This window comes from Carettochelys insculpta, chromosome 31, assembly GCF_033958435.1.
Source record: "Carettochelys insculpta isolate YL-2023 chromosome 31, ASM3395843v1, whole genome shotgun sequence".
NCBI lineage: Eukaryota > Metazoa > Chordata > Testudines > Carettochelyidae > Carettochelys > Carettochelys insculpta.
Genome location: NC_134167.1, coordinates 10,613,245 through 10,639,321, shown reverse-complemented (window position 1 = coordinate 10,639,321; position 26,077 = coordinate 10,613,245). Strand labels below are relative to the sequence as shown.

Here is a 26,077-nt window from a genome sequence, read left to right as displayed (position 1 = left end):
CAAGTCTCCCTGCCACCCCTGCTTTGAAAGGATAAAGTCTATTTTTCTCCTCTCCTGATAACGTAAGGGAATATGCCAAGTGTAGCATTGCAGAATTTCTCTTCCCAAGGCCCCTTTGCTGGGTTTTGCTTTGGAGGGGTAGTTCAGGCCGTGTTTTGGAGAGGCAGCTGATGTGAAGTTGTGGGAGGGGCAAGAAAACACAACCGTCGGTAAAACATGGCAAGGTGCCTCTGGTATTTCATCTCATTCAGAAAAGACATATTTTGGAATTCAAAGTAAAGAAATGATTGGTTTATTACATTGGAAATGTGAGCACTGGCCAGCAATCCATGTTTTACAGTAAAGCCAGAGGGCACTTGTGAGCCTGCTGTAGGGATACAGCTGAATAGCTTCTTCAGATTGCAGCAGATTATCATGGTGCTTGGCAATAAACCTAACAACCGCACTCTGAAGTACGGGACATAAAGACAGCAGAACAGAGAAGTGGCATGTCTTGACCGTAGCCAGAGAGAGAATCCAGTTTTGCTGCTGGTCAAGTTGGGTTTATAACATCCTGTCTTCTATTTGGATGCTCAGCCCTTCTGAAAACACTGCACCACTAGGCTATGACTATACTGCAAAATGTATTTTTGCATTTTTTTCAAACATGACAACTAATGCTTTAGCTAGCCTTATCCCACTGGTTTCCAACCAGTGAGCTGCGTCGCACTGGTGTGCTGCAAGAACAGTCCAAGTGTGCTGTGAAATTTCATCAATTTCCCTTTGCCGTGGCTCTTTGCAGAGCCACTGTGTGTGTGGTGGTGAAGTTGGTGGGGGAGTGATGAACACCATGCCTCCTCAGGCTCAAGCAACAAAGCTACTGGAGTCCCAGCTGGTGCAGGTTTAGCCAATTTCCCCCTGTTGTGGCTCTTGGCATTTTTCCTCGCAACAGCTCTGCAGACACAGCAGTAGCCTGTTCATGCCTGGAGGCAGGTGAAATGCTGCTTCCTAGCCTGAATGGGCTGGCAAGGAGCCCGTTCCCTCTCTCTGCTGTGGCAAGGTGGGAGCCTGTTGAAGCTGGGATGCAGTTCAAATAGTGTGTCCCACCTCCCACAGGCTGGCAGGAAGGGGAGCCTGCTCTCTGGACGTGCCTTCTCCCCCCCCGCCACATAATCAAACATTTCAGTGGTTACTCAACATTCCATTTGATCTTTGTTTAGCTTGTTGTGCACACTACTGTGTTGCAAACGTCTCTAGTAAGACCATACCCAGAGTAAATATAAGTACATGTGGCATTTATGAGCAATTGATTCAGCTGAAAAAAGTGGGTGTACCTTGGAATTGTCTCATTGAAGTGCACCATGTTACTGAAAAAGTTGAGAAACACTGCCCTAGCCTACTGTAAAATTGTAGTAGGGCTAAGATACTACCTTTGACCAAGAGGTAGATGCAATTAGCTGATGTGTGGCCTCCTCTTATTTAACTCACATTAAGGCTATGCCGGCATGACAGCAATGTCGGCGTTATTCATGTTGCTCAACCTGTAAATAAACCATCTCTGAGTGACATAACTTACACTGATGTAAGCATCTGTGTACATGGTGCTATGTCAGCAGAAGAGCTTCTCCCACAGACATAGCTTCTGTTGCTCACTGACGTGAGTTTTTTTATGCCAGTGAGAGAGCTGTCTCCCATCAGCATGAAACGTCTTCACCAGCCATGCTGCAGCAGTGCTGTACGTATAAGCTATGTCTCCACTAGACAGATTTGTTGATAAAACCCACAGAGCGTCCACATTCCCAAGGCATTCTGTTGACAGCAAATTGATAGTACACAGCACCTCTGACGTGTTCTGTCTCACAGGGCAGTGGTACAATGCTGTTGACAGAAGCTGTTGAGAGAAAGATGGTCTGGACGTCTCAGGGGGCCTCTGTCAACAGACTCGGCTTCCAGACACACTGTCTGCTGTGCTGAGCTGTGCTTCTGATTGGCCATTCTCTCGGGGGCGCTTTTTCGATCCGCTTGGCAGTCTGGCCACTACCTGTTGACAGAAGTTTTGTTGGAAGATATCTTCCAACAGAAACTTCTGTCAACAGATTGCTTTAGTGTAGACACAGCCATAAACATGGCCTAAAACCATAAGTAAATTACAGCAGGACAAGGCAAGCTAAGGTGCATTCGTGTCTCTGCTGTAACACACTCACTTTTTGCAGTGCAGATATAACCTCAGAGCAAACAATCTGGATTAGGTTTCTGAACAAAATGACTTCTTGCAACCAGCCAACCACGGAAAAGCATTAAGTGTAAGGCCATGTCTACACTCCAAGCTTATACTACTTCAACTATACCACGTAGTTAAAGGTGCACAACTAATGGGTGCAGTCACTGTGCAGGAAGAGGAATAAACTATTCCAGCATAAAGCACCTTTTAAACCATTATAACTACACCCACAAGAGAGGATGTAAGAGCATGACTATTGGTTGTCACACCCTTAGCCAAAGATATATTAATACAAAATGTGTGTGTGTGTAGACTAGGCCTAAGGCTGGCGGAGTTTCTAATTTATCATTATATGCTGCTCCTATCTTTTGATCTACATGCACAAATAGCCACAGTGATGTGCAATGTTGATAACTTGCTTCTAACAAAGGCCATGTTTTGCTCTTGGCACACCTTGCATTTTAAACAACGTTTTTCTTTGTGCTGGAAAATCGTGAGTGAAATAAAGCCTGTTGACTGTACTTTTCCCACAAAGACCGTGTTAACGTTTACCCCTGAAGAGTCTTATACATTTTGTGCCTCAGCTTGCTTCAATGGGTCAATAACTTCAACAGCAGGGAGGTGGCCTTTTTTGCCAAAAGGCTTCATTTGCAGACAAATCAAATTACAGTAGCATGAACACTTTGGTTATGCTCAGAGTCAAGATTATTGTTAGCTATCCCCTTCCCTTTTTGTAGCAAGATACCTTTCTCTAGCACAGATAACCCAACTGTAGAAAGGAATTGGCGACTATAGAAAATATCCAGTGCTCCTTTCTCCCCTAACATGGCTTTAAAAAGTCTTTTCAAAGCTTGCTGGGAGAACCAATTCAGCCAGGAGATTCTGCATTGGGCTCTAGTTCAAGGCATGACTGGCTCTGATAACACAATTACGGCATCATTGCATAGTCTAAGCAATAAAAGCATATAAGAAATCAATTGGCACCACAGAACCCAAGTCAATTCTAACTGCGCTACCTACAACTATTGGGGGAAACAAGAAATCTTGTGATTTGTTTCTCCTCTCCCCATGACAATGAGTGGCACACAGTTTAGTCTTCACCACCACAAAGCAAGAGTAGGACTTTCTGATAGTCTCCTGAAGTGTCTCCCTGCAACAAAAGAAACAAAACAAAAGACATTATTAGCTGTGCAATGTGTCCAAGAAAAGGTTGCAGTATCATTTATGCAAGTTTGAGATGAGTTGTAGGAGTTATCCCCATGTGATTTTGTATTTCTTTGCCAATGTAAGGGTCAATAACATTAAAAACACACCTTTCATCTTGGAGTATTTAATACACATTGGTCATGTAATAAGGACACATTGCCCATCACTAAAATGCAGTGCCGTGGACTGCAGGAGCTATTACCATGTACAACAACATCGCACAAACATTTTAAGACAAAGCTATTCCTCTATCCAGTTGAAAATGCAAGGTTGATAAAAACAAAAATCAGGCCACAAGGATCAATCAAATGAGAAATGACTATAAGATATGAAGTCCAACAACAAGATTTTTTGAGATTATAAAAACTGTCCATTAACCCGTTGAAGAAACCAAGCCAATGTTGTGAAGATGTCCAGTTTATAGGTGAAGATGTCTGGTTTATAGTTACAGAAGGTTGGCAAATAGTGTCCTCTGACCAAGAGATATTGAGCTGTGGTTCAGATCCAAGTCATCTAGGGTGGGGACAGAAATCTGGCTTGGACAGCCAGTAGAAAGGGACTGGATGGTGTTATCTTCATAGAATCATAGAATACTAGGACTGGAAGGGACCTCGAGAGGCCATCGAGTCCAGCCCCCTTGCCCTCATGGCAGGACCAAGTACTGTCTAAACCATCCCTGACAGACATCTACCTAACCTGTTCTTAAATATCTCCAGCAATGGAGATTCCACAACCTCCCTTGGCAATTTATTCCAGTGTTTGACCACCCTGACTGTTAGGAACTTTTTCCTAATGTCCAACCTAAATCTCCCTTGCTGCAGTTTAAGTCCATTGCCTCTTGTTCTATCCTCAGAGGCCAGAAAGAACAAGTTTTCTCCCTCCTCCTTATGACACCCTTTTAGATACTTGAAAACTGCTATCACGTCGCCCCTCAATCTTCTCTTTTCCAAACTAAACAAGCCCAGTTCTTTCAGCCTTTCTTCATAGGTCACATTCTCCAGACCTTTAATCATTCTTATTGCTCTTTTCTGGACCCTCTCTAATTTCTCCACATCTTTCTTGAACTGCAGTGCCCAGAACTGGACACAATACTCCAGCCGAGACCTAACCAGCCCAGAGTAGAGCAGAAGAATGACTTCTCGTGTCTTGTGGCACATTATAGACAAACAGAAAAGTTTTGAGCATGAGCTTTCGTGACCACAGACTCACTTCATCAGATGCTCGACCATCATCTGATGAAGTGAGTCTGTGCTCACGAAAGCTCATGCTCAAAACTTTTCTATTAGTCTATAAGGTGCCACAGGACCCTTTGTTGCTGTTACAGATCCAGACTAACACGGCTACCCCTCCGATTCTCGTGTCTTGTTCACAACACATATTTCATATTTTGTTCATATTTATCACAAGACCAGGCAGTCTGGCACTACTGAAAATCATTAAACAATCCTAACACCAACATTTGTCACAGCAGTGTAAATCCAATCTGGATCAAAATTTAAGATGCAGGGCAAAAACCTTTTAATTTTTTCATTTTGTGGCATTTGAGTTGGAGTAAATATTTCAATCTTTTGGAACCTTCTGAATTTCTTTTCTGATTTTTCACTTACTGCAGGTTTCCCTCTTTCTGTTTTCTCCTTCTTCACCTTCCCTTATCATTTTCAAAAAGCATAAGGGTTTTTTGTTTTGTTTTGTTTTGTTTTGTTTTGTTTTGTTTTGAATGCTTGGCCAAAAACCAAACATATACATCGAGAATGGACAATTTAAAAAATGATTCTTTCTCCCCAAAACTATTCAAGAAAAATAGCTTCCAATTTGCAAAGCATCAACCAGACACTAGTCAGAATAGAGGGGCAAAGTGGCTGGTGCTGTGTGTAGAAAGACCACCATTTCTAGGAAAGAAAAACTTACCTTGATGAAGGAGTACAGAGATTTCCCATACATCCTCTTGAATTCACGCCTGATATCCAACAAGTCAATTTCACAGCGCGACACCATCACTCGAATGAGTGTGTCATCATCTGTTCCTAAACCCTAAAGAAAAAAAGCAATCATTGTAAAAATACTGTGTATTATGTGCAAATCACTGGTAAGGGTCAAGGTTTTATCCATAGTTTCTGGGTGGGAAATTAGTCCACAGCATTTTGCATTGAGTGTAACAGAGCTTAATGACAGAGCTCCCTATTTCCAACAAATAATGGGGGCAATGACAGTTTCGTCCCTTAGCAGAGGAGGAGAGGAGATCCATAAAAATCACATAGTCTGCTGCCCCTGCTAGTCCCCCCCGAAGTAGCTGCTGTTTACTTTAGCATACGCTAGATTTAATTGCGGGGCGGGGAAAAACCCACATACACACAAAAGCCCCTTACCTTCATGGAATAGTATAATCTTTCAGCAAAGTATGCTTGCTTATTCCTTATGCATTTTACTATGAAGACAAAAGAACAATGAGATTTTCCAGATTGTTATGTTTCAAGGCTGCAATTACTGCTTACAGCTCCTGTCAGATCTCTATGGGGGATGCAGAAGTCTGGCTTCAGATCCACTTAAAAACATAAGAATGGCTATACTGGGTCAAACCAAAGGTCCACCTAGCCCAATATCCTGTCTTCCAACAGTGGCCAATGCCCCAGAAGGAGTGAACAGAACAGTGATCATCATCAAGTGATCCCTCCTGTCACCCATTTCCACCCTCTGACAAACAGGGTAAGGACACCATTCCCACCCACCCTGGCTAATAGCCACTGATGGACTTATCCTCCATGAATTTATCTAGCTTTTTTTGGAGCCCTGTGAATGCCCTAGTCTTCACAACATCCTCTGGCAAAGAGTTTCACAGGTTGACTGTGCTCTGCATGAAAAAGTTCTCCCTTTAGTTTGTTTTAAATCTGCTGCCTATTAATTTCATTTGATGACTCCCAGTTCCTATGTTATGGGAATAAGTAAATAACTTTTCCTTATTCACTTTCTCCATACTGATCATGATTTTATAAACCTCTCTTGTACCCAGTCTTAGTCTCCTCTTTTCTAAGCTGAAAAGTCCCAGTCTTCTTAATCTCTGTTCATACAGTAGCCATTCCAAAACCCTTATAATTTTTGTTGCTTTCCTGAACCTTTTCCAGTGCCAAGATACCTTCTTCGAGATGAGGCAACCACATCTATACACAGTATTCAAGATATGGACATACCATGGATTTATAGAGGCAGTAAAATAATCTTTGTGTTACTCTCTATCCCTGTTTAATGATTCAAAACATTCTGTTTGCTTTTTTGACTTACAGAATAGAGGCCAAAACGTGCACATCCCTGACTATTAGCTCAAGAATCTCCAAGATATATACTTAGGCTACGTCTACACTATGCAGCTTTTAGTGACAAGGCTGTGTCAACACCTGCCTATTGCTAACCATTGGACAGTACAGCCGCTGTTTTGTTGGTTCTTTTCCAGACAAAACACTTCCAACTCCCTGAGCAGTTTTCCTCAGCAGAAGAGCAGTCCCTTTTGGCTTTCAGAGAAGAAGGGATGCTTCCAAATCACAAAAGATTTGTTACTCAATTGCCAGTGTAGATGTGCCTTAATTAGAGCCCATTGGACATGTGGTTAAATACAGGGAGGGCAATGCAAAAGAAAGAGCCTCTTTAAATTAACCTGCAGCAAAGGTAAACAATGTGACAATGGAACTTCTGCCTCTTTGTTCATAGCCCAGCTTGCTGTATTTGCCAGGAGCAAAACAGTGTAACCTGCAAGGAGCAGCAAAACCGTTAACAGCCATCAAAAAAGCATGTCCCCCACACACGGCTCTAGTAAGAGAATGGGCAAGAGATACAGCACTGCTAAAGATGGATGTCTCATTAAGCCAAGTTGAAGCAAGCCTAATACTTTAAATAAAACACCATTAGTCTCCTGCAACAGAGAGAGTGGTTTCAACTTGAGGGTCACTCACTTGGTTGCTTTGAAAAGCAAAGCACATCCCACACATCAGAGGCTCCTTTGCATTCTTCTGCTCTCCCCACCACCATGGTCCTTGTGTGCAATCCACTTATGCCCCTATATTTCTGGGACTACCTATAGATTTTAAATTAATCAAACTTCAACTCCGTTGCTTCTGTGCTTCAGGCTGAAAGACTCCTTTCCCAAGCTACACCTCAATAGTCTGCTGAGAGAGTAAACAGCCCTAAATTTAAAAGCAGAATACTCACCCACAGCTAATAAGGCATCTTCCAGGTCCCCTGACATCTCAGATTTAATGCTTTCTGTAATGTCCTTATTACCAATCCGTCTGTATTCATCAAAGACTGGAAAAAAAGCGCACTAGTAAAAAGTCAGCGAGCAAAATTCATTGATGCCGTCTACAGAGAATTAACCAGTTTGTCAGGTCAAGCAACTGACGCACATTTTGCCTTTATTTTTTAAAGTGATAGACAACTGTGATTGCCATGGAAATGTTTCAGTTTATTTTCAATTTTTACCAACAAATGGCTTTCTAATTGGTCTGTCAGTAATTGCTGGTAACAGTGTCACGAATTACTACGTAGTAGTTCGGAGCTGCTTAGCTTATCCACATGGTTCATTCTGCCACAAGGCAAGGTTTGTCATTTCACCATCAGCATTTGCAACCAGCCAGCTCTACAAGAGCTACTAACAAGATCTGTGGTTTGAGAACCTCTGATCCAAGCAGAATGGTGCTCGTACTTCTTTCCTGTAGGGGGAATGTTGGCAAGAAACCTGCTTCTAAACACCTATCTTTGCTAACTGTTGCCAGTCAAAGTCCCAAATTACTACCTCTGATAGAAAGACTGGAGCACAGAAGATCCATACACGTTCCCCTCAGGGTACATCTACATTTACCAGGTCAATCTTCCAGGGTTCACTTTCATGTGCCTAGTGGGGATGCATGAAATCGAACTATCAGGGTTCAACCGCTGATGCCTGTACTCCTCATTATCATGAGGAACTGTCATGAGCAGTAAGGGAGATTGACGGGAGAGTTTCTCCCATCGACCTCCCTCAGTGAAGATAGCCACACAAGTCAATTGTAGATACATCAATTCCAGGTACACAATTGCCATAGCTGGAATAGGGCATCTACAGTCGACTTTCAGTTCTAGTGTAGACCTGCCCTTTGTCACTCTAGAGCTCCTTTTAGGCTCACTACAGTAGATGCCTTTATTAAAATATTCAGAGGCAAATATACAAAACCAGATACCAGGGTAGGCATGTGCTTTTGGGAACTGTCCCTATCTATCTGCTAAGAGATATTTAAGTACCTAAAGAAGTTGCCTTTAAAACCACCTCCAAAGGATCCAGAAAACTGCTGAGAACCTTACCCTTTAATAGGTGATTTCTGCTTCTTGAACAGAGGATAGTCACAAACTCTCCCTCATTTGTCCCCCATTTCTTCTCCCCAGCTTCATACAAGCACTAGAAAAAAATCAAGCCCGTGAAATAAAGGTTAAAATCAAAAGCCCTGATAAAGGCACAGAGCTTGGGTCTGAACTGTCCCTGAAGTTTGTGGAGGGTACCTGGAGTCATCACTAAGTTGCGTACATTCAAGTAAGCAGGAGGGCCTCAAAACACAGACCCGACTACAGAAGCCACTCATTGAAATGTTAATTCTCTTATTAGCCAGGAGCACCTATTAATAATGATACCCAGCTCTTATATGGATTTTTGGTCAAGGATCTCCAAGTGCCATCCAGAAGGATCAGGGCCTTGTTCACCATCGACCAGCAACAGAGCCAGGACGAGAACCCAGACCTTCTGGGTCTCAGCCCAGTGCATGACAAATATTTCAGCTAAATGGATGATGAGTTTGACTGGCCTAGCAAGTGTTTGGCAAACATCCACTGTGGTGGGGTGGATTTTTCTTAAAGAGCTCAAAAAGCCACAGACCTGAGCATCTTGCTGAGCAAGGCCTTCATCCACATAGTGTCCCTCATCTCTGTTCCCCTGCAGAAACACAAGAGGGCTGTGTTAGATTCGGCCTTTCCCAGGGGCTCACAGAACAGATTCTAGCAAGATCCCTGTTTGAAAAGAATTACCAGGCATATACAATAAGGGCTTCTTAGAAGACAGCTGCTATTGTGCAATGAACTGTTGCAAAAGGATAGTGGAGAAAGCCCTGTGGAATATTAAGGATCTGATTTTATTTATTTTAAGGGGGTCTCAGAACTCAACTCAGTCTCATGTCAGTGAGAGCCATGCACCCTGAGAAAGAACACACACACAGACCGACATTTCTGCTCTGTCCCCTCATCACTCCACACCCTGAGCAGCCTGCCCTTTGGGGCAAACACATGTGATACCCAGTGCACCAGCTGAAATGCAAGGAGGCATGGAGACAGTCCTGGGAAGATCAGCAGGGGAGGCTGTGCAGTAGGAGAGAGGAAAGGTTGCCTAGGAGGGGGATAAAAAGAGCAAGCTGCAAAGCAGAGTGGAAGAAGGAACCAGAGAAGGGGCAGGATCAGTACTAGTGTTTAATACAAAATGATCTGATCTTTTTTATGTAGTGTAACTCCACTGACTTCTGTATGAGCATAGTAAGGGTATGTGTAGACTATGCAGGTCAATCTTCTGGAGTTCAATTTCGCACGCCTGGTAAACGAGAGAAATCAAACTATCTGGGGTCAGCAGTTGACCCCTGTACTCCTCAATATCATGAGGAATAAGGGAGGTTGGCGGGAGATTTTCTCCCATCAACCTCCCTCTGTGAAAATGGCCAGGTAAGTCAACTGCAGATAAATCGATTCTAGCTACACAGTTGCCATAGCTAGAATTGTGTATCTACAATCAGCTTACCTGCCTAGAGTACATTAGGCCTTAGACAGAGGAGAAACAGCCATTTATGATACCAAGATGGAGAGACCTTATCACTGAAACAAGGTGCATGTTTAGTACTGCAGTTCTTCTGTGAGGCCACTACTACACCATAGTAAATCCACCTCTGCAAGATGCGGTAGCTATGTCAATGGGAGATGCTCCGCTCCCATCCACATAGCGCTGTCTACACTGGAAGACAGGTTGGTATAAATGGGTGTGATTTTTCACACTCCCTAAGCAATGTAGTTATACTGACATTGGTTTGTAGTATAGACCTGGCCTTAGATGATTTGTTCAGCAGAAATAAGAAAAAGACTGGACTTACTGTAGCTAGAGAGACCAGCACGCGCCGGAACATTGAAGATGTATCTGACACAATGTCTTTTTCAAGGGTAGTTCCATATTCTAGCAAGAGAGCACAGACACACATGTATACTTGCTTTTAAGAGAGAGGAAGCTCAGCACCTAAGCACCATTCATCTTAGTGTTCTACATGTCCAGCCGTGACCATGGTTTCTGGATTAGGTGCCTTCCCCCAAACTTCTGAACCTGCCTTCCTAGGAATTCCCACACTGAACCTGAATCTCATTCTTCCCTCCCTTTGCATCGGTGTAACTGGCTTCAGCACAGTTGTTCCAGATTTAGGCCGGTGCATGTAAAGTTACTCAAAAAAGCTACCCACTTGCAAGGGAGAAGAAGGCAATCTGGATCATTCTCTCTAAAATGAATCTGAGGTCTGTTCCACACACAAAGTTTCACTGGCTTCACTAAACTTGTTTTGTTAATCTGGTGCAAAAGGCTCTATGGGAGACACTTAACATTTAAACCCTGAGTTAGAGCTGGTTAGCTATACAGTGAAGCTGAGTGGCCTGCTTCTGAGTTTGCTATAGGTGGCCCACTCTACCATCTGCATTTACATAGACACAAGCTGAAAAACGAGAGATACTAGTTTAAAACTGATGTCCATATGAGGATTTGAACCAGTTTAAGTATGCCTTTAAAACCAGTTTTAGTTTAACAATTATTATTTGTATTATCGTCGCATCTATGGGCCGTACTAAAATACCAGGCTCCTAGTACAACTTCTGAGTGAAACTCTGGCTTTTTTGAAGTCAGTGGAAGTTTAATCTTTGACCTCAATGTTGGCAGGTTTTGCCCTCTCTGTGTTTGGACAAGGCATTAGCCTCTGCCCACTGAGCAGGCACACTAGATCACAATCAATTGAAAGGCACCAGAAAGCATGTCTCTTGCAGTGAGTATGACTCTTCCCACTTTCACAAGATTTCTTGGAAACTGTTGTTATTGGTTGACTGAAACACAAGTAGTAGAAGTATCAGAGCAATCATGTAGAAGAGGTAAAATATGCTTAATACGACACAGGTTTTGAAGCCTGCGGAGTGGGTTGTTTTAAAATCTTTTCTGTTTTTGTGTATGCGTGCACACAGACAAAACTCCTAGAGAGACGAGAGCTTTCGCAATATCGTCTATCTCAACATCACCATAAGTAGCGTACACGGTATTTAGCCAGTAATGATACAAACTGAGATAGACACATTTGCTAGCTGGGAACTTTAACCGTTTAGTCAGGAGACCGTGTAGGGGGTCAAGAGGAGATGGGTATTTGTTTAGCTTCCTCTGCAAGTAAGTCAGTAGGCAGCCTTAGGAAAGTGTGATTTGAAGGTTGGTGAAGGAAAGGACCCCTAAACACATAAATCTGAGTTTCCGTAATCTGGGTGTCCCAAACCCAGCAATACCTGTGGTTCGGACCTTGGTAGGGGGAGGAGGATGTGGCTCTGCATATTGCCATTCTCCTTCCCCCGCAGCTGTGAGAATGGCACTGCAGTGACGCAGTTCTCCAGAGGGTTTTTCACGTAGCTCCCATAGTGGCAGTGCATGGTGCCTGGGCATGACAGGGAGTGCCACTGAATAAGCACATGCGAAAGTGCTTCTTTGAATCTGGGCTAAAGCTGGGATCTCTTGCACACTTCCCCACAAATTCCCCTCAGGACAGGTTATTGTCCATGCAGTGAGATCATAAAACCTCATAATTTATGCTACATACGACTTTTGTAGGTCTCATTAATGCGCCGGATTTCATCACCAGAACGAGATGCCAGAATTTCGATCAGGCAGCCTTCATCTGTCCCTGCACCCTAAATGCAGAAGAGAGAATCAGGATGAAAGCTGCTTCCAGTCTAATGCCTAACAGGGACATCATAGTGGCAACAGGAAGAATCAATGCTCTCCCTAGTCTTCTTTCTGATGAGCATTCCTGTGCTGTCTGGGTAAGCCACTTAATTTCTCTGCCTCCTTTTCACCCCTTGTTAAATGGGTAGGGGGATAAGTTATGGACTTTGTGCAATGAGGTGATGGTTGTTTGTAGAGTTGGGTGTCATCTTTGAAGTGCATGGCCCAGGTTCAAAGTCCCCATATGAAGGATTCAGACCAGAAACTTCAACCTAGGTCTTCCATGCCCCAAGTTATTGATTTTTTTTTTCTCACCAGAAATTCCATTTTGGACTCAAGAAACCTTGTAATCCAAGCAGCCCTACCCCACCAAAATATTTGGTGTTGTTGGGTCTGCCTTTTCCAACAAAGGAAGGTTGCTAAATTCCTGACCAACTTGAGAGGTTTGTAATGTTTTGAAGATACAGAGTGCTGTATAAATGCTATGTTATCAAAGGCCAAAAGTATAACTGGGTTCAAAAAAAAAACTAGATAAGTTCCTGGAGGATAAATCCATCAATGGCCATTAGCCAAAATGGCCAGGGATGACCGTACTATGAGCATCCCTAAACATCTGACTGCCAAATGCTGACCGAGACAGGATGAGAGGGAATAGGCCACTTAAAATTTCCCTGTTCTGTTCATTCCCTCTAAAGCATCTTGCCTCAGCAGGTTACTGGGCTAGATGGGCCATCAGTCTGATTCAGTGTGACCATTCTTATGTTGTTATTATAACACAGAAAGTGTATCTCTTTCAGCGTCAAGTCCCATGTTACAGGATAACGGCCTGTAGGGTAAAATTAATTCATCCTGCAGCTTTTAGCAATCTTACACATCACCGTGTTTATTTTCTTATTGCACGGTAGAAAAAAAATGGAAGAACACAGTCCAGGAAGCAAGAAAGTGTTTGCAGATAACATGCACATGTTCTATTCAGATTCCTACATAACCTTCTTTAGCTTAGTATGGGAGAGGACTGCATTAAGCAACCTAACTAGTTTTCACCCTCCCTGGGGAGAAGCTGCATGGGGAATATTTAATTAATGCCATATATTGAACTCACAGGTGTTTTGATAACATCGGTGAAGATTTACCAACCTTCATGGCCCTCTTCAGTTCCTGCACATCATACAGCGTGATGGAAGTCATCAATCCAATAATCACCTTTTCAAAATTCCCACTCAGCTCAGACTTCAAATCACCAATCAAATCCTAGAAAACCAGAGAAGATGAAGAATAGCTGTAACTCCTCTTCATAGGTGGTGTATCTTAGGCCAGGTCTACTCTAGACATTAAAGTTGACTAGAATTGACTTATCTGCCATCAACTTACTTGGCCATCCTCACAGAGGGAGTTCAATGGGAGAAACTCTCCCATGGACCTCCCTTACTCCTTGTGAGATTGAGGAGTACAGGGGTCAACTGTTGACCCCTGATAGTTCAATGTCACATGTCCCCACTAGGCGTGCAAAATCAAACCCTGGAAGATTGACACTGACTGTGTTGATCTTCTGGGCAGTGAAGACATACCCTAAGGGTCATGAGAATCCTGCTTGAAGTAGTTTCCATCATATACAGATCTTACAGTTTGTTTCAAAGGCTCTCAGCACCCTCACTATAAACTATGCTCATAGAATAGAACCACAGGACTGGAAGGTCCTCTCCAGGTCATCTAGTTCAGTCCCCTCATGTTCCACACCACTGCTACCCTATCCAAGCTCCTGGTTGACTCCCAACTCTGGTCATTTCGACACATCCTTAGACCTGCACTAGCTTATGACTTGCGAGACCATGCTCTATCTCTTACTCCGCCATGGACTGCATGGTCTTGGGCAAGCAACTTAGCTCTATATCTACAACACAGGTTGACCAAGCGACGTGCGACATGGGGGTGAAAAATTCACACCCTTCAGAGATGCAGTGAAGCCAACCTAAGCTCCAGTGTACATACTGTTGGGTTAAGGGAAGACTTTTTCCCTTGGCCTAGCTACTGCCTCTCAAGGGGGTAGATTAACTACAGCAGTAGAAGAATCCCTTCCGTAACCTAAGCTACAGCGCTAAAGGGGCAAAGCCACGTCATCTATAAAGTAGACAAGGCCTCAGCCTCTCTGGGTTCAGCTCCCCAACACTAAAACAGGCATGACAGCACTGCCCTGCCTCTTAGGGGTGGTGTGGGAATAAACACTTTAAAGATTGTGAAGCACTTTTATCTTTAGTGATGGATAATACTCTGGAAGAGATTGGGTTTGGACTGATAATTACACCTACTTTTCACATCTTCCCCCAATATCATCCATGCCTGATTTTAGCAGCTTCACAAGTCACTTGTTAGGGTGGGTGTTTAACATTTCTGTCTAGGGTCATTTTCATTGTCCACTTTTCTTTTAGTCCTTGTGGAGGGGTGGGGGAACAGGCAGAGGGGAATGTGGGCAGCAACTCGGGGCTAGTTTACACTAAAAAGAGTACCAGTTTATTTATTTATTTATTTATGCCAGTATACATAGTGATCCACCCCTCCTCCAACCCACCCCAGTGAGGATGCAGTTAGACCAGTATAAAGGTGCTTAGCCTATCATAGATGTTTCTGGGTCAGTAAGACAAGGTTACCTTTATACAGTAAGCTGTTTGGTGCATCTTTTTATTGTGTTTGCGCAGCACCTAGCACAATGGGCTCATGGTCCATGACCAAGGCTCCAAAGACAACAATAATGCAAATTAATAATTCATATGCTCGTTTAACTCTATCAATAAAAAACCACATTTCTAAAGGACATAAGATATACCAGTGCAGCTGTTCTAGCGGGGACTGGGCCTCAGAATAATTTGTTGGTCGGCATTGTAAGCAGTGTTCTCTCTAACTTTTTCCATCCATGTATGGAATAAATTGTTATGTATGCCGAAACACGTGTGAATGTGCACCACAAGTAGCAACAAAAAACCTACCTGTGGGCCCCCTTCAAATCAGCCGGGCAGCATCTGAATCTCTCCTGAGCATCCACACAAGTGCTCCACTTACAGGGAACACTGATTGTAAAGCCAATCATCATTTCAGAAGCTCCCCAACCCAAGAGATTTCACTTCTTGGTGCTTCATTTTACCCATCTAAATGGAATGCAGTAGCATACACTGAGCTTACTGGGGGGTGATGAGGACTGATTTGGGCTTTAAGGCCCAATCCAAAGACCGTTAAACTCCACAATTGTCTTTCTGCTGGCTTCAATGGTCAATGGGTGAGGCATCGAACATCTGCCTAAACAGAAGTTCTACAGCAGAAGAGTCCATAAGCCAGGTGGAACAGATTCATAACTTAGTCATTCTTATTTAACTAGACACAGCCTGGATGGTCTCCACACAATTCCTAGGAACCAGCTGTGCCAGTGTCCTATGAAAAATCACTTGCAACATAATCTTGGGTAGGATTTGTTACATCTGTGCCATGTGGTATTAAGGCAAATATATGCATAGACTCCTAGACTGCATGTTTGCTCCATTTTGGTGGACAACTTTAATACAGGGGTCAGCAACTTCCAGCATGGGTGCCAAAAGTGGTACATGAGCTGATTTTCATCAGCCCTCAAGGCAGGAGCTCAGCCCTACCCATCCTCCCTCATGCAGCCGGGAGCTTGCTAAAACATCTGTGGATTTACAAAAGACCAGCTAATGCTATCAACCACCACCTAAACAGTAAAGCTCTGCATCGTAATTTGTTTATTGATGAAGCTGTTGTAAGTAGGACTATTATTGACTTTAAAAACTACCATACATAGCAGTCCAAAGGTCAAATTTCAGCCCACCACCTCGGAAAGGTTGCTGCTTTAATAGACCCCTGTGAGTTTTCTTTGGATGAGCAACTGCACAGAGTGAATGAAGATTACAGCTGATGATTTGGGCTTTAAGGCCCAATCCAAAGCTCGTTAAACTAAACAATTGTCAAAGTCAACAATGATGTTATGGCCAGCTAAAGCTTTGTCTTGCCTCTCCACAACTGAATGAGGGGGACAATTAATTTTCCAGGAACTGTAGTCCAAGAATTGTTTAGAATAGATCATAATAATCAAAGTCACTGGCTACCTACCCTGCCAATAGTGGATTTATAGGTGATTAAAATTTCTTGACGTTGGGACATACACCTGTTGACCAGGATATCTATGATGGCATCTTCATCCGTACCTAGGAGAGACAGAGGAAAGCCAGCCACGTTGTTATTATAATAAATATTAATTTTGAACCAGGCAACTCAGCTGACTTGCCAGAGTGTAACACCTACTGTTTTTATTCCCTCTAAAACCTGATTACCTACAGCACTGGCTAAGTGGCACTAGACTAGCTGTGTTGGCTATCATCTTGGCCAACATATCAGGGAGCAAAATGGGGAATCTCCAAAGATAAAAACATATGGTGATATGGCTTTCTGTACAGAGACCAGGTTTCCTGCCTGGGACTGTAACTGACTTCCATCCTCTGTGGATCACGCATGGAGCGTGCCCTGAAAGGGTCACTTATCTGGGTTATATACAGGTCTGCCAACTGGAGGAGCCAAAGGGGCTGGGGCTGCCAGCCACTGCTGTTGTTACAGCTGAAAAGGCAGCAGACAGAGCCTGGGCCCTTTAAATCCCTGCATGGCACGCTCTGGGCCTTCCTGAGGAGGCTCTCTCCCCCACAGCAGCAACTGACCAGGGGTTGGAGGGGAGCTTCTCCCCTCGCTGCAGCAGCTCCAGGACTGGGGCCATGGGATAGGTGCCTCCCCCGGCCACAGCAGATCCCAGCCAGGCAAGGGGTGCCTGTCCCCCAGCCACCAGAGGTCTGGCCCAGGAGTGGGTTTGGGTCAGAATGCTGCTCCCCCAGCCATGGTCTATTCCCTGTTCACTCTCTCTACACCATTCACAGGCCATCCAGTAGTGGGGACTAGGTTTCCCGAGTCCCGTGCAGCACTTAACAGGTGTTCCACGGCCGCACAGCTTACAGGAAACTTAGGCCTTAGTTCTCCTGCTTATTCAGGGAAGATAATGAGGCCTCCTTACTTTGCAGAAATGCAAAAACTCCACCCTCTTCCTCTAGGGTCCGAAGCAGTGCTACCCCATTCCAGAGGTGACATTCTGCCCTTTTCAAGTTCTCCCTGCTCTGAGCCTGTTCAACTGAAATTCCATCCACACGGATATTGTTCTTTATGTGTTCATAAGCTGCCTTGTAGTGTTATATGCTGTATTGCACTACCCTGTTCCACTCCAGAAGAGGCTGCACTTCATGAATGGATGAAGTGACCCCCATCTCCTATTTATAGAGAACATGGGGGCAGGAGTCAATAAAGAAATATGAGATACCAAACTTCTGCTCTAGTGAACTGTACAACATGCAAGACAGATACCCTGACGCAAGAGGTGAATAGTCACAGAGAGGTAGCCACGTTAGTCTGCATCTTCACAAAACAAGAAAGCAATGCTGTAGCACTTTAAAGACTAACAAAATAATTTATTAGGTGGTGAGCTTTCATGGGACAGACCCATTTCTTCAGATCCAGAAATTCTGATGAAAGTAAACTGGCACAATGAGAATTTAACGGAAAGACAGATAAAAAGAAAAAGAAATGAAATGCAAACTGAAAAATCAGCTACACATGACAGAAGGAGGCAGGGTGAAGGATGGGGAAGAGGTGGGATAAAATTACTTGCTGCAAGTGTCTATTAAGTTAAGAGTTAGAAATAAATACAAACTCACCAAGACCCTTCATGGCCTTCCTTAGTTTCTGTGCATCTTCCTGAGGACTGAACGGCAAGGCTGGCTTGATTGTGCCTCGGCTTCCAGCCTAATATACAAACCATCAATTGTTAAACACGAAACCAGAGACAAACACATATAGATTCCCCAGGGGCAGAGGGAGAGATCAATAACAAAACTAAGGAGTAGGCTTGCATTGAGATACGTGCTGAAGATAGGCCATTTAGCCATACAGCAGGTTACACAAGAAAGGCCAGCTTGAGTGAGACCAATGGTCCATCTGTCCTAATAACCTGGCAGGTGTCAGATGCCCCAGAAGGAATGAACAGAACAGGGCAATTATCAAGTGATCTATCACCCGTCAAACAGACCCAACTTCTGGCTAACAAAGGGTAAGGACACCCAGATCATGGTGTTGCATCCTTGGCTACTAGCCATTGACAGACCATGACCTCGTCTATTTCTTTTTTTAACTTGAGTTATACTGTTGGCCTTCTCACCATCTTCCAGCAATGAGTTCTACAGGTTAACTGTGTATGGCATGAAGAAACACTTCCTTATCTGGGTTTGAAACCTGCTCCCCATTCATTTCCTGAGGAGTCCCCCAGTTCTTGTGTTATGTCAAAGAGCCAACACCACTTCCTCACTCATTTTCTCTACACCATTCAGTTTTATAGATTTCTATCATACTCCTTCCCTATCAATCATCTGGTTTCCAAGCTCAACAGTCCCAGTACCTTTCCTCTCTCCTCATATGGAAGAGAGGCCAGCCCCTAATCACTTTTGTTGTCCTTTTTGCATCTTTTCCAATTCTTATTCATCTTTTTTAAGATGGGGTGACCAGAACTGCCTGAAATGTTCCAGGTGTGGGCACACCATAGATTTCTATAGTCACATTACGATATTTTCTGTATTATTATCTATTCTTTTCCTAACAGGTCCTAACACTGTTAGCTTTCTTGACTGCAGAGACAAGCTTCCATTCAGACCTAAGCCATTACCCACCTGCAAGAGAGACATGTCTGGAAGTAGCTTCCCTTCCAGTTGAAGATTAATCCACATTGGTATGAGAACAATATAAACCTGGCTACTGTCTGCACTGTACTTGTTCTTCAGATCAGTAAAGGACTTCTTTCTCCTGGGCTGCCAATCTGGCATCTTTGTTAAAGCCAGCTGTGGCTGCTTCCTTTAGTATCAATAGTGCAGGCTGGGCATCTCTGATCCAGCACCCTGGGAACATGACTGGTCTCAAACAAGTGACCAGGGGAGGTCACCTACCACTGGCCCCCTAGCCTGATGCTGGCTCCACACACAGATGGCCATGCTGCTGCAGCCCCAGCTCCCTGCCCCTAAGCTGCTGGCCCTGCTGTTGCTCATCTCCCAGCCACTGGGGCTCTCTGGCCTAGGAATATCCAGTGTTGCCAGACCAGAGTGTCCCACTTTAGGGAAGCGCAATCTCGAGTCCATATCGTCACAAAAGAATCAGTCAGTCCCCTGAAGGCTCTTACACATCACTTTTACAGTGGGGGGAAATGATCATCATTTTCATTTTACAGGTAGGGAAACAGAGGCACAGGGAGGTGGTGCAGTGACTTGATCATGTGAGAGAGAGAATAGCAGGGTTTAGGATTAGAATCTGGACCTTGACAGACAATCCAGGACCAGATCCACTGGCTCACATTGCCTGCTCTGGTGCAGCTGCTTGTGTTCCCACTGAACAAGATTCCTTCCACTCACTTCAGTGCACAGTGCATAAGGCCTAGATCCTCAAAGATACTGAGGAGCCTTACTCACACTGAAATCAGTAGGCATCAGAAGCCTTTGAAGATCTGGGCCTTAATGCCTAAACAGAAGCTACATGGCAGGAGGAGAAGGAATAGTTGAGGCATTTTCCATAAAGAACTTGGATGGGCACTGTAGAATTCCGAGGAACCCAGTTTTGCTTAGTGTCATAGGACTGTGATCTCTTGACATTTCTTCCAGCCCTAAACTTCTACGAGCCAATAGCAAAACTCATTGATCTCAGGGTCAGGCCAGGCCCTCAGCACAGTGGTTTGCAACAGGAGTGGGACAACACACTGGTGTGCCGTGAGAACTGTCCAAGTGTGCCATGAAATGTTATCCATTTCCCCACACTGCAACTCTTTCCAGAGCCACCGCAGGGCAGGGGACGAGGGGAGGATGACAACCCCATGCCAGCTAGGGCTCAAGTAGCAAGGCTACCTGAGTCCCACCTGGTACAGGGTTTGTCAATTTCCCTTCACCTTGACTGGTGCAGGGTTGGTCAGTTCCCCTCCCACGATGGCTCTTTGCAGAGACACTGTGAGGAGAAATGCCAACCCCACAGCACCCTGTTCGTAGAGGAGAAGGGGTAGCTGAAATGCTGCTTCCTATCCGAATGAGCTGGCAGGGAGCCCATCCCACTCCCTCCTGTGGCAAGGGGGAGGGCGTGACCCTGTTGGAGCTAGGACATGGTTTAGATTCCACATTCCAGTTCCAATGAGCTATCGGGGGGTGAAGGGGGTGCTGCTTTCTTGTGCTCCCCACCTGCGGGTAATTAAATAGTCACTGAAATTTTCAGTGGTCACTCATTTCCTCAACATCTCTAGCAAGGCGTGAATCAGCTTTTGAAAATGAGTCTGTGCTCCCTGTTGAAGTTGGCATATTTTGTGGTGGATCTGAAACATTAATGCATTTGATCCTTGTTCAGCTTGTTGTGCGCACTACTATGTCGCAAACCTCTCTAGTAAGACCATAGCCATAGTAAATGTAAGTAAATGTGATGTTTATGAGCAACCGATTCAGCTGAAAAAAGTGGGGGTGCCATGTAATTGTTTGTCTCATTGAACTGTGCTGCATTACTGAAAAGGTTGGGAGCCACCACCTTAGCAGAGACGTAGGTCACTGAAGATAATCTATTTACAACTACAAGGAAGTATGTGCAATGGATACACCCCAGTGTGTCAGGCAGTGCTTTCTCTCTTCCCGCTTCATCATTTACCAAAGTAAATATCACTGCATTGATCAGATGAATTTCACCAGCGCAGCACTAAGGCTGCCTGGCACCACATGGTACCTGGAAGCAAACACACTCACCACCTTTGCCATGGTATTCAGTTAATATTTTAACCTCGAGCTCCCAAACAGATGGTGATCTGCAATAAAAAAGAGGGAGTGTTGACAAAAAAGGAAGTGCCCTAGAAAATGACTGATAGAATTTGCCCTCCTTGCATCTCTAAAAGTGATTTGTTTTAACAGGGATGGTTCTTCCTGACACGAAAGAAATAATATAACAGATTCATTGTTTGATGCAACAGGCAGTAACTGTCCACCAACATTCTTGTTAAAATGGATTACATTCACCGTCCATATACCCACTAACATCTGAGTAGTACTGAACAAACAACTATCAGCCTGGCTCTGGGCTGCCCACTGCTCACAGGAGAGGTGAAACTGACCCATGCTGCTGTGCTGGTCAGTTTCCCAGCTACTATCAGTGACAGTAGCCAAGTATCAGGCTGCTGCTACTGACAGGAGTGGTTTCCCTGCTCCTGTCAGTGGTGGCAGCTGTTCCTGTCAGTGGCAGCAGCCGAGAGTCAGGCTCTTGGCTACCACCACTGACAGGCGTGGGGAAACTGACCAGTGCAGAAGCACTGGTCAATTTCCCCACTCCTGTGAGTGGCAGGGAGCTGGCAGCTGACTCCTGGCTGTCCACTCACAGAAGCTGGGAAACTGATCAGCATTGCTGCACTGGTTAGTTTCCTGGCCCATCCTGAGTGGCAGGCAGCCCAGAGCCAGGCGCAAGCTCCCCACAACTTAGAGTCACATTAACCTGAGATGTGCACAACTTTGAGTGTGCATATCTCAGGGTTCTTCTGTATTTACATTTATCCATGACTTCAAATATCATAGAATACAGGTTGAGCCGCTCTCATCTTGCAGTCTTGGGACCTGACTGGTGACAAATGAGCAAATTTGCCAGATCACAAGAGATCAGTATTGTCTAGCACCTTGCCAACACTTCCACTTCTTACTGGGCTGTTAGAAGACATTTAGGAGTAAATTAGAGCTACATAACAGCACAGAACACTGAGAGCCAGGACTAGTAGTTGTAAACAAACTTTATGGGACCATGGGAAACTTGGCCACACCCATGATAAGTGGTCATCCATCTAATCAAAATCATGCCAAATTATGGATGTTGCCGGACGAGAGAGTTCAGGATTAGAGAGGTTCAACCTATACTACAACTAGAAAGGACCTTTGAGAGGTCATCCAGTTCAGTTGCCTAGCCCACTGGAAAGGACCTCAAGAGGTCATTGAGTCCAGTCCCTTGCCCCCAAGGCAGGACCAAGCACCATCTAGATTATATCAGACTGATCCATCCTATATGTAAAATGGTTTCCTATAAATCTAAAGGCTGGAACTGTCAGAGAAACGTAAGGGATTAGAAATTTCACTGGGGATTCAGGTGCTTAATTGCATTCAGTTTCTTTGGCAATCCTATTGTTTGATGCCAGGAATTTATGGTAAAACCTATTGAGCTCTTCTGGGTAAGGACTGTTCTGGGTTTGTACAGCATCTAGCACAACAGGGTCTTGACCCAGGACTGGCTTTGCCAGGTGTCACTGTAATACAAATAATAAATAATAATGAATGGGAGATTCTAACACAGCTTAACACATAGTTAGTACCTAGAGAACAAATCTGATATAACCCCAAAGCCAAAACGTATTGCATCATAAAATGCATATTCATTTATTCTGACAGCTGGGGGTTTACTGGGATAGAGGATGAAGCAATGAAGTGTACTATGGTGTATATTGCCCAAATCACGAAGTCTGAGCAATAGAAGAACTTGCTAGAACACTGTTAGTCGAGTAATCTCTCTCAGCTACATGATGCATGAGACTCCCCGGGGTTGTAATTTAGCAACTGGGTGTGATAATTTTTCAGTGTCTCCATATACCCACCTATAAAATTGAATAATAATTTCTAGCAGCTTTGCAAAACTCTTTGAGATCTTTCTTTGAAAGGTACTATAAGCAGAGCTGGGGTTTGCTGGCAATTTTAAAAAGAAAATTGACTGGTTTACGTGGAACGAACACTTGGTTTCAAGTTCAACTGTCTGAAAAAAATATTTTATTTTGTACTAAATTTAAAAAGTTGAGAAACAAAGTAGTTTCCAACCAAAATGATTGAAATATTTCATTTCAAAAGTGTCCAGAAGTTTTGATTTGCAAGGACTGAAGGGAATACAAACCAGTAAATCAGAATCTACACAAATTTGCAAAATGATTTAATGCCATCAAATCTGATTTTTTTTTGCCAAATATTACAAGGAAGAAATGTTGATTTTTGTTTTAAGTCAACATTTCCATGAATATTAAAAGTAAATGAAGGGATATTTGCAAGTGGTCAGGGCTTTGGTAAGACTAAAAATCCAAACACAGAATCTGATCTGAATTGCTTCTGTCCCATTAGTTAAAAAACAGAGCGGAACTGAAGTTCCACAGAGGTGTACCCAGAAGTAGGAGTAGCACTGATGCTTGTGTTCAGACTGATTGGGGAAAATAACAAAAGGAGAATTTTTCTAACATAAACAAGGAGACAGAGGGAAGAGCCCAGAAATAAATTAGGTGACAGAAGAAACAAAGATCACAAGGCAGACACACGCTCACAGAATCTGGAGCAACTGCTCTGAATGGCTCCCATGGAAACTTGCTATGGACTTTCAGAACATTCACTACGTCTACACGTGCAGCCAACATCGAAATAGCTTATTTCGATGTTGCGACATCAAAATAGTCTATTTCGATGAATAACGTCTACACGTCCTCCAGGGCCGGCAACGTCGATGTTCAACTTCGACGTTGCTCAGCCCAACATCGAAATAGGCGCAGCGAGGGAACGTCTACACGTCAAAGTAGCACACATCGAAATAGGGATGCCAGGCACAGCTGCAGACAGGGTCACAGGGCGGACTCAACAGCCAGCCGCTCCCTTAAAGGGCCCCTCCCAGACACAGTTGCACTAAACAACACAAGATACACAGAGCTGACAACTGGTTGCAGACCCTGTGCCTGCAGCATAGATCCCCAGCTGCCGCAGAAGCAGCCAGAAGCCCTGGGCTAAGGGCTGCTGCCCACGGTGACCATAGAGCCCCGCAGGGGCTGGAGAGAGAGCATCTCTCAACCCCCCAGCTGATGGCCGCCATGGAGGACCCGGCAATTTCGACGTTGCGGGACGCGGATCGTCTACACGGTCCCTACTTCGACGTTGAACGTCGAAGTAGGGCGCTATTCCTATCTCCTCATGAGGTTAGCGACTTCGACGTCTCGCCGCCTAACATCGAAGTTAACTTCGAAATAGCGCCCGACGCGTGTAGACGCGACGGGCGCTATTTCGAAGTTGGTGCCGCTACTTCGAAGTAGCGTGCACGTGTAGACGCAGCTTCAGAGATACATCCTGAAATCTAATTTGGACTGTACTAGGTTGCTGGAGACCCTTCAGAATGACTTTTAATTCTGTCACAAATGATCCTGGAGCTAATAAAAAATAGAGGAGCATGCCCTGCTGTCTTTAACCCTGATTCACCGTTGCCATCAGTGAAAAGTGGGTGTAAAATGCTACCAACTCAGAATGGAAGCATGGCCCATCCATTTTTCACTGTTGTAACTGAAACCACAACATACAGATTTGCTGATTCAGGCCCTGTGTTCTGTTCCAGTTCCCACTGAACTTCTGTCCTCTTGATGTAAAATCACAAGTGACTTGATCAAGGTTAGGGGTTCAAATAGGTAGGAGAGGAAAACCAGCCCCAGTGGAAAATTTGTCTGAAAAAAACAATGTTAGGATTTCATGGCTGATAAACACAGCTTAAAATACAACAAAACACTGGCCTGATAGCTCCCTGACACCTTCGAGTGCCTCCCAGCCCTTCTCCTCGCCAGAAGCCCTATCTCTGGTGCCTGAGTCTCCCGCTCCTTTCTTTTATCCACCTACCTCCACTCCCCACCGCCTGCCCAGCCAAACTCCAGCTGTCACCTCGCAGGCCAGGGGGGACTGTGCCATTCTCGGGCCGCAAGCAGCAGCACAAATTCTTCCCCTCGTCACCGGCAGGAGTCAAGTTCCTTTTTTACGCACTTTAGGGCTCTTTCCCCTTCCGGGCAACCCAGAAAGAATACCCAGACCGCAAGTCCGCCCCGCTCCTCCGCCCGGCTGTGCGCCCCCCCCCTCCGACCAGCCCTGCGCTCCTGTGTCCCGCTGTGCGCCCCTGTCTCCGCCCAGCCTCGCGCTCCCGGGCGCGGCTGTGCGCCCCGATCCATGCGCTTATCACAGCGGGGAAGGGACCTGTGCGCCCCCAACCCGAGGCCCCAGGGACGCAGGATGGGGGCTTCCAATCTCCCAGCGCTGCGGGGAGAGGAGCTGGAGAGCCGCCTTGGTTGCGCCGCACGGTTTGGAAAGCGGAACTCCCCGCAGGGCGCTGGAGAGCTGCGGCAGAACAGCCGCACCCGGACGGGGGAGACATGAATCCTCATCCCTACGGAGCCTGCAGGGGAGATCTGCCTGGAAGAAGAGGCACTCACCCGCAGTCCCACAGGCCGTGGCTTCAGCTGCTGTGACGAGGCGGGAGGCGAATCACCAGAGCCCTCCCGAGCTTGGCTCGTCAGGACAGGACACGCCCTATTTCGGGGGTGGAGATGCTTTGGATTGCTTCCCGGGCCTTGGAAATAACCCGTCACTGGTTTCACCTACTCTGCCTGCAGGGGAGAACTAGTTCCCTTCTCCCGAGCGCTAGATGTTGGGTTATCCTCCCTGCGGAGCTCCAAGGACCCCACGCGCTGCCCTTGAACTCAGTGTAGCATTCCTCTAAGTAAATGGAGAAGCGGGGGTCTACCTATCTCACCATTC

At 45.0% G+C, this 26,077-nt stretch overlaps 1 protein-coding gene across 2 annotated transcripts; it reads right to left on the bottom strand.

The window, feature by feature from the left end:
• Window positions 1–261: 261 nt before the first annotated feature.
• On the bottom strand, window positions 262–25,842 carry ANXA4 (annexin A4). Of its 2 annotated transcripts, none has more exons than XM_074981839.1 (13): window positions 25,753–25,842; window positions 21,260–21,318; window positions 18,164–18,251; window positions 16,524–16,618; window positions 13,548–13,661; window positions 12,286–12,376; window positions 10,549–10,628; window positions 9,297–9,353; window positions 8,732–8,825; window positions 7,604–7,699; window positions 5,773–5,831; window positions 5,315–5,437; window positions 262–3,350 (listed from the first exon to the last, which is right to left on the bottom strand). In XM_074981839.1, the coding sequence occupies exons 2-13, from the start codon at window positions 21,269–21,271 to the stop codon at window positions 3,291–3,293; spliced, it is 969 nt and encodes a 322-aa protein (XP_074837940.1). In that variant the 5' UTR covers window positions 21,272–21,318; window positions 25,753–25,842; the 3' UTR covers window positions 262–3,290. The 2 variants fall into 2 exon arrangements, with proteins under 2 accessions (XP_074837940.1, XP_074837941.1); XM_074981840.1 differs by lacking the exon at window positions 25,753–25,842 and adding an exon at window positions 25,169–25,282.
• Between the last annotated feature and the right edge of the window lie 235 nt (window positions 25,843–26,077).

What these genes read in the sequence shown, in the direction of transcription:
- ANXA4 (XM_074981839.1), bottom strand. An exon ending in ATAAATCCACTATTGGCAGG is followed by an intron (nt 13,662 to 16,523) that starts GTAGGTAGCCAG and finishes CTGGTTTTCTAG; the next exon opens with GATTTGATTGGTGATTTGAA. An exon ending in TTGCTCAGCAAGATGCTCAG is followed by an intron (nt 8,826 to 9,296) that starts GTCTGTGGCTTT and finishes ATTTTTTTCTAG; the next exon opens with TGCTTGTATGAAGCTGGGGA.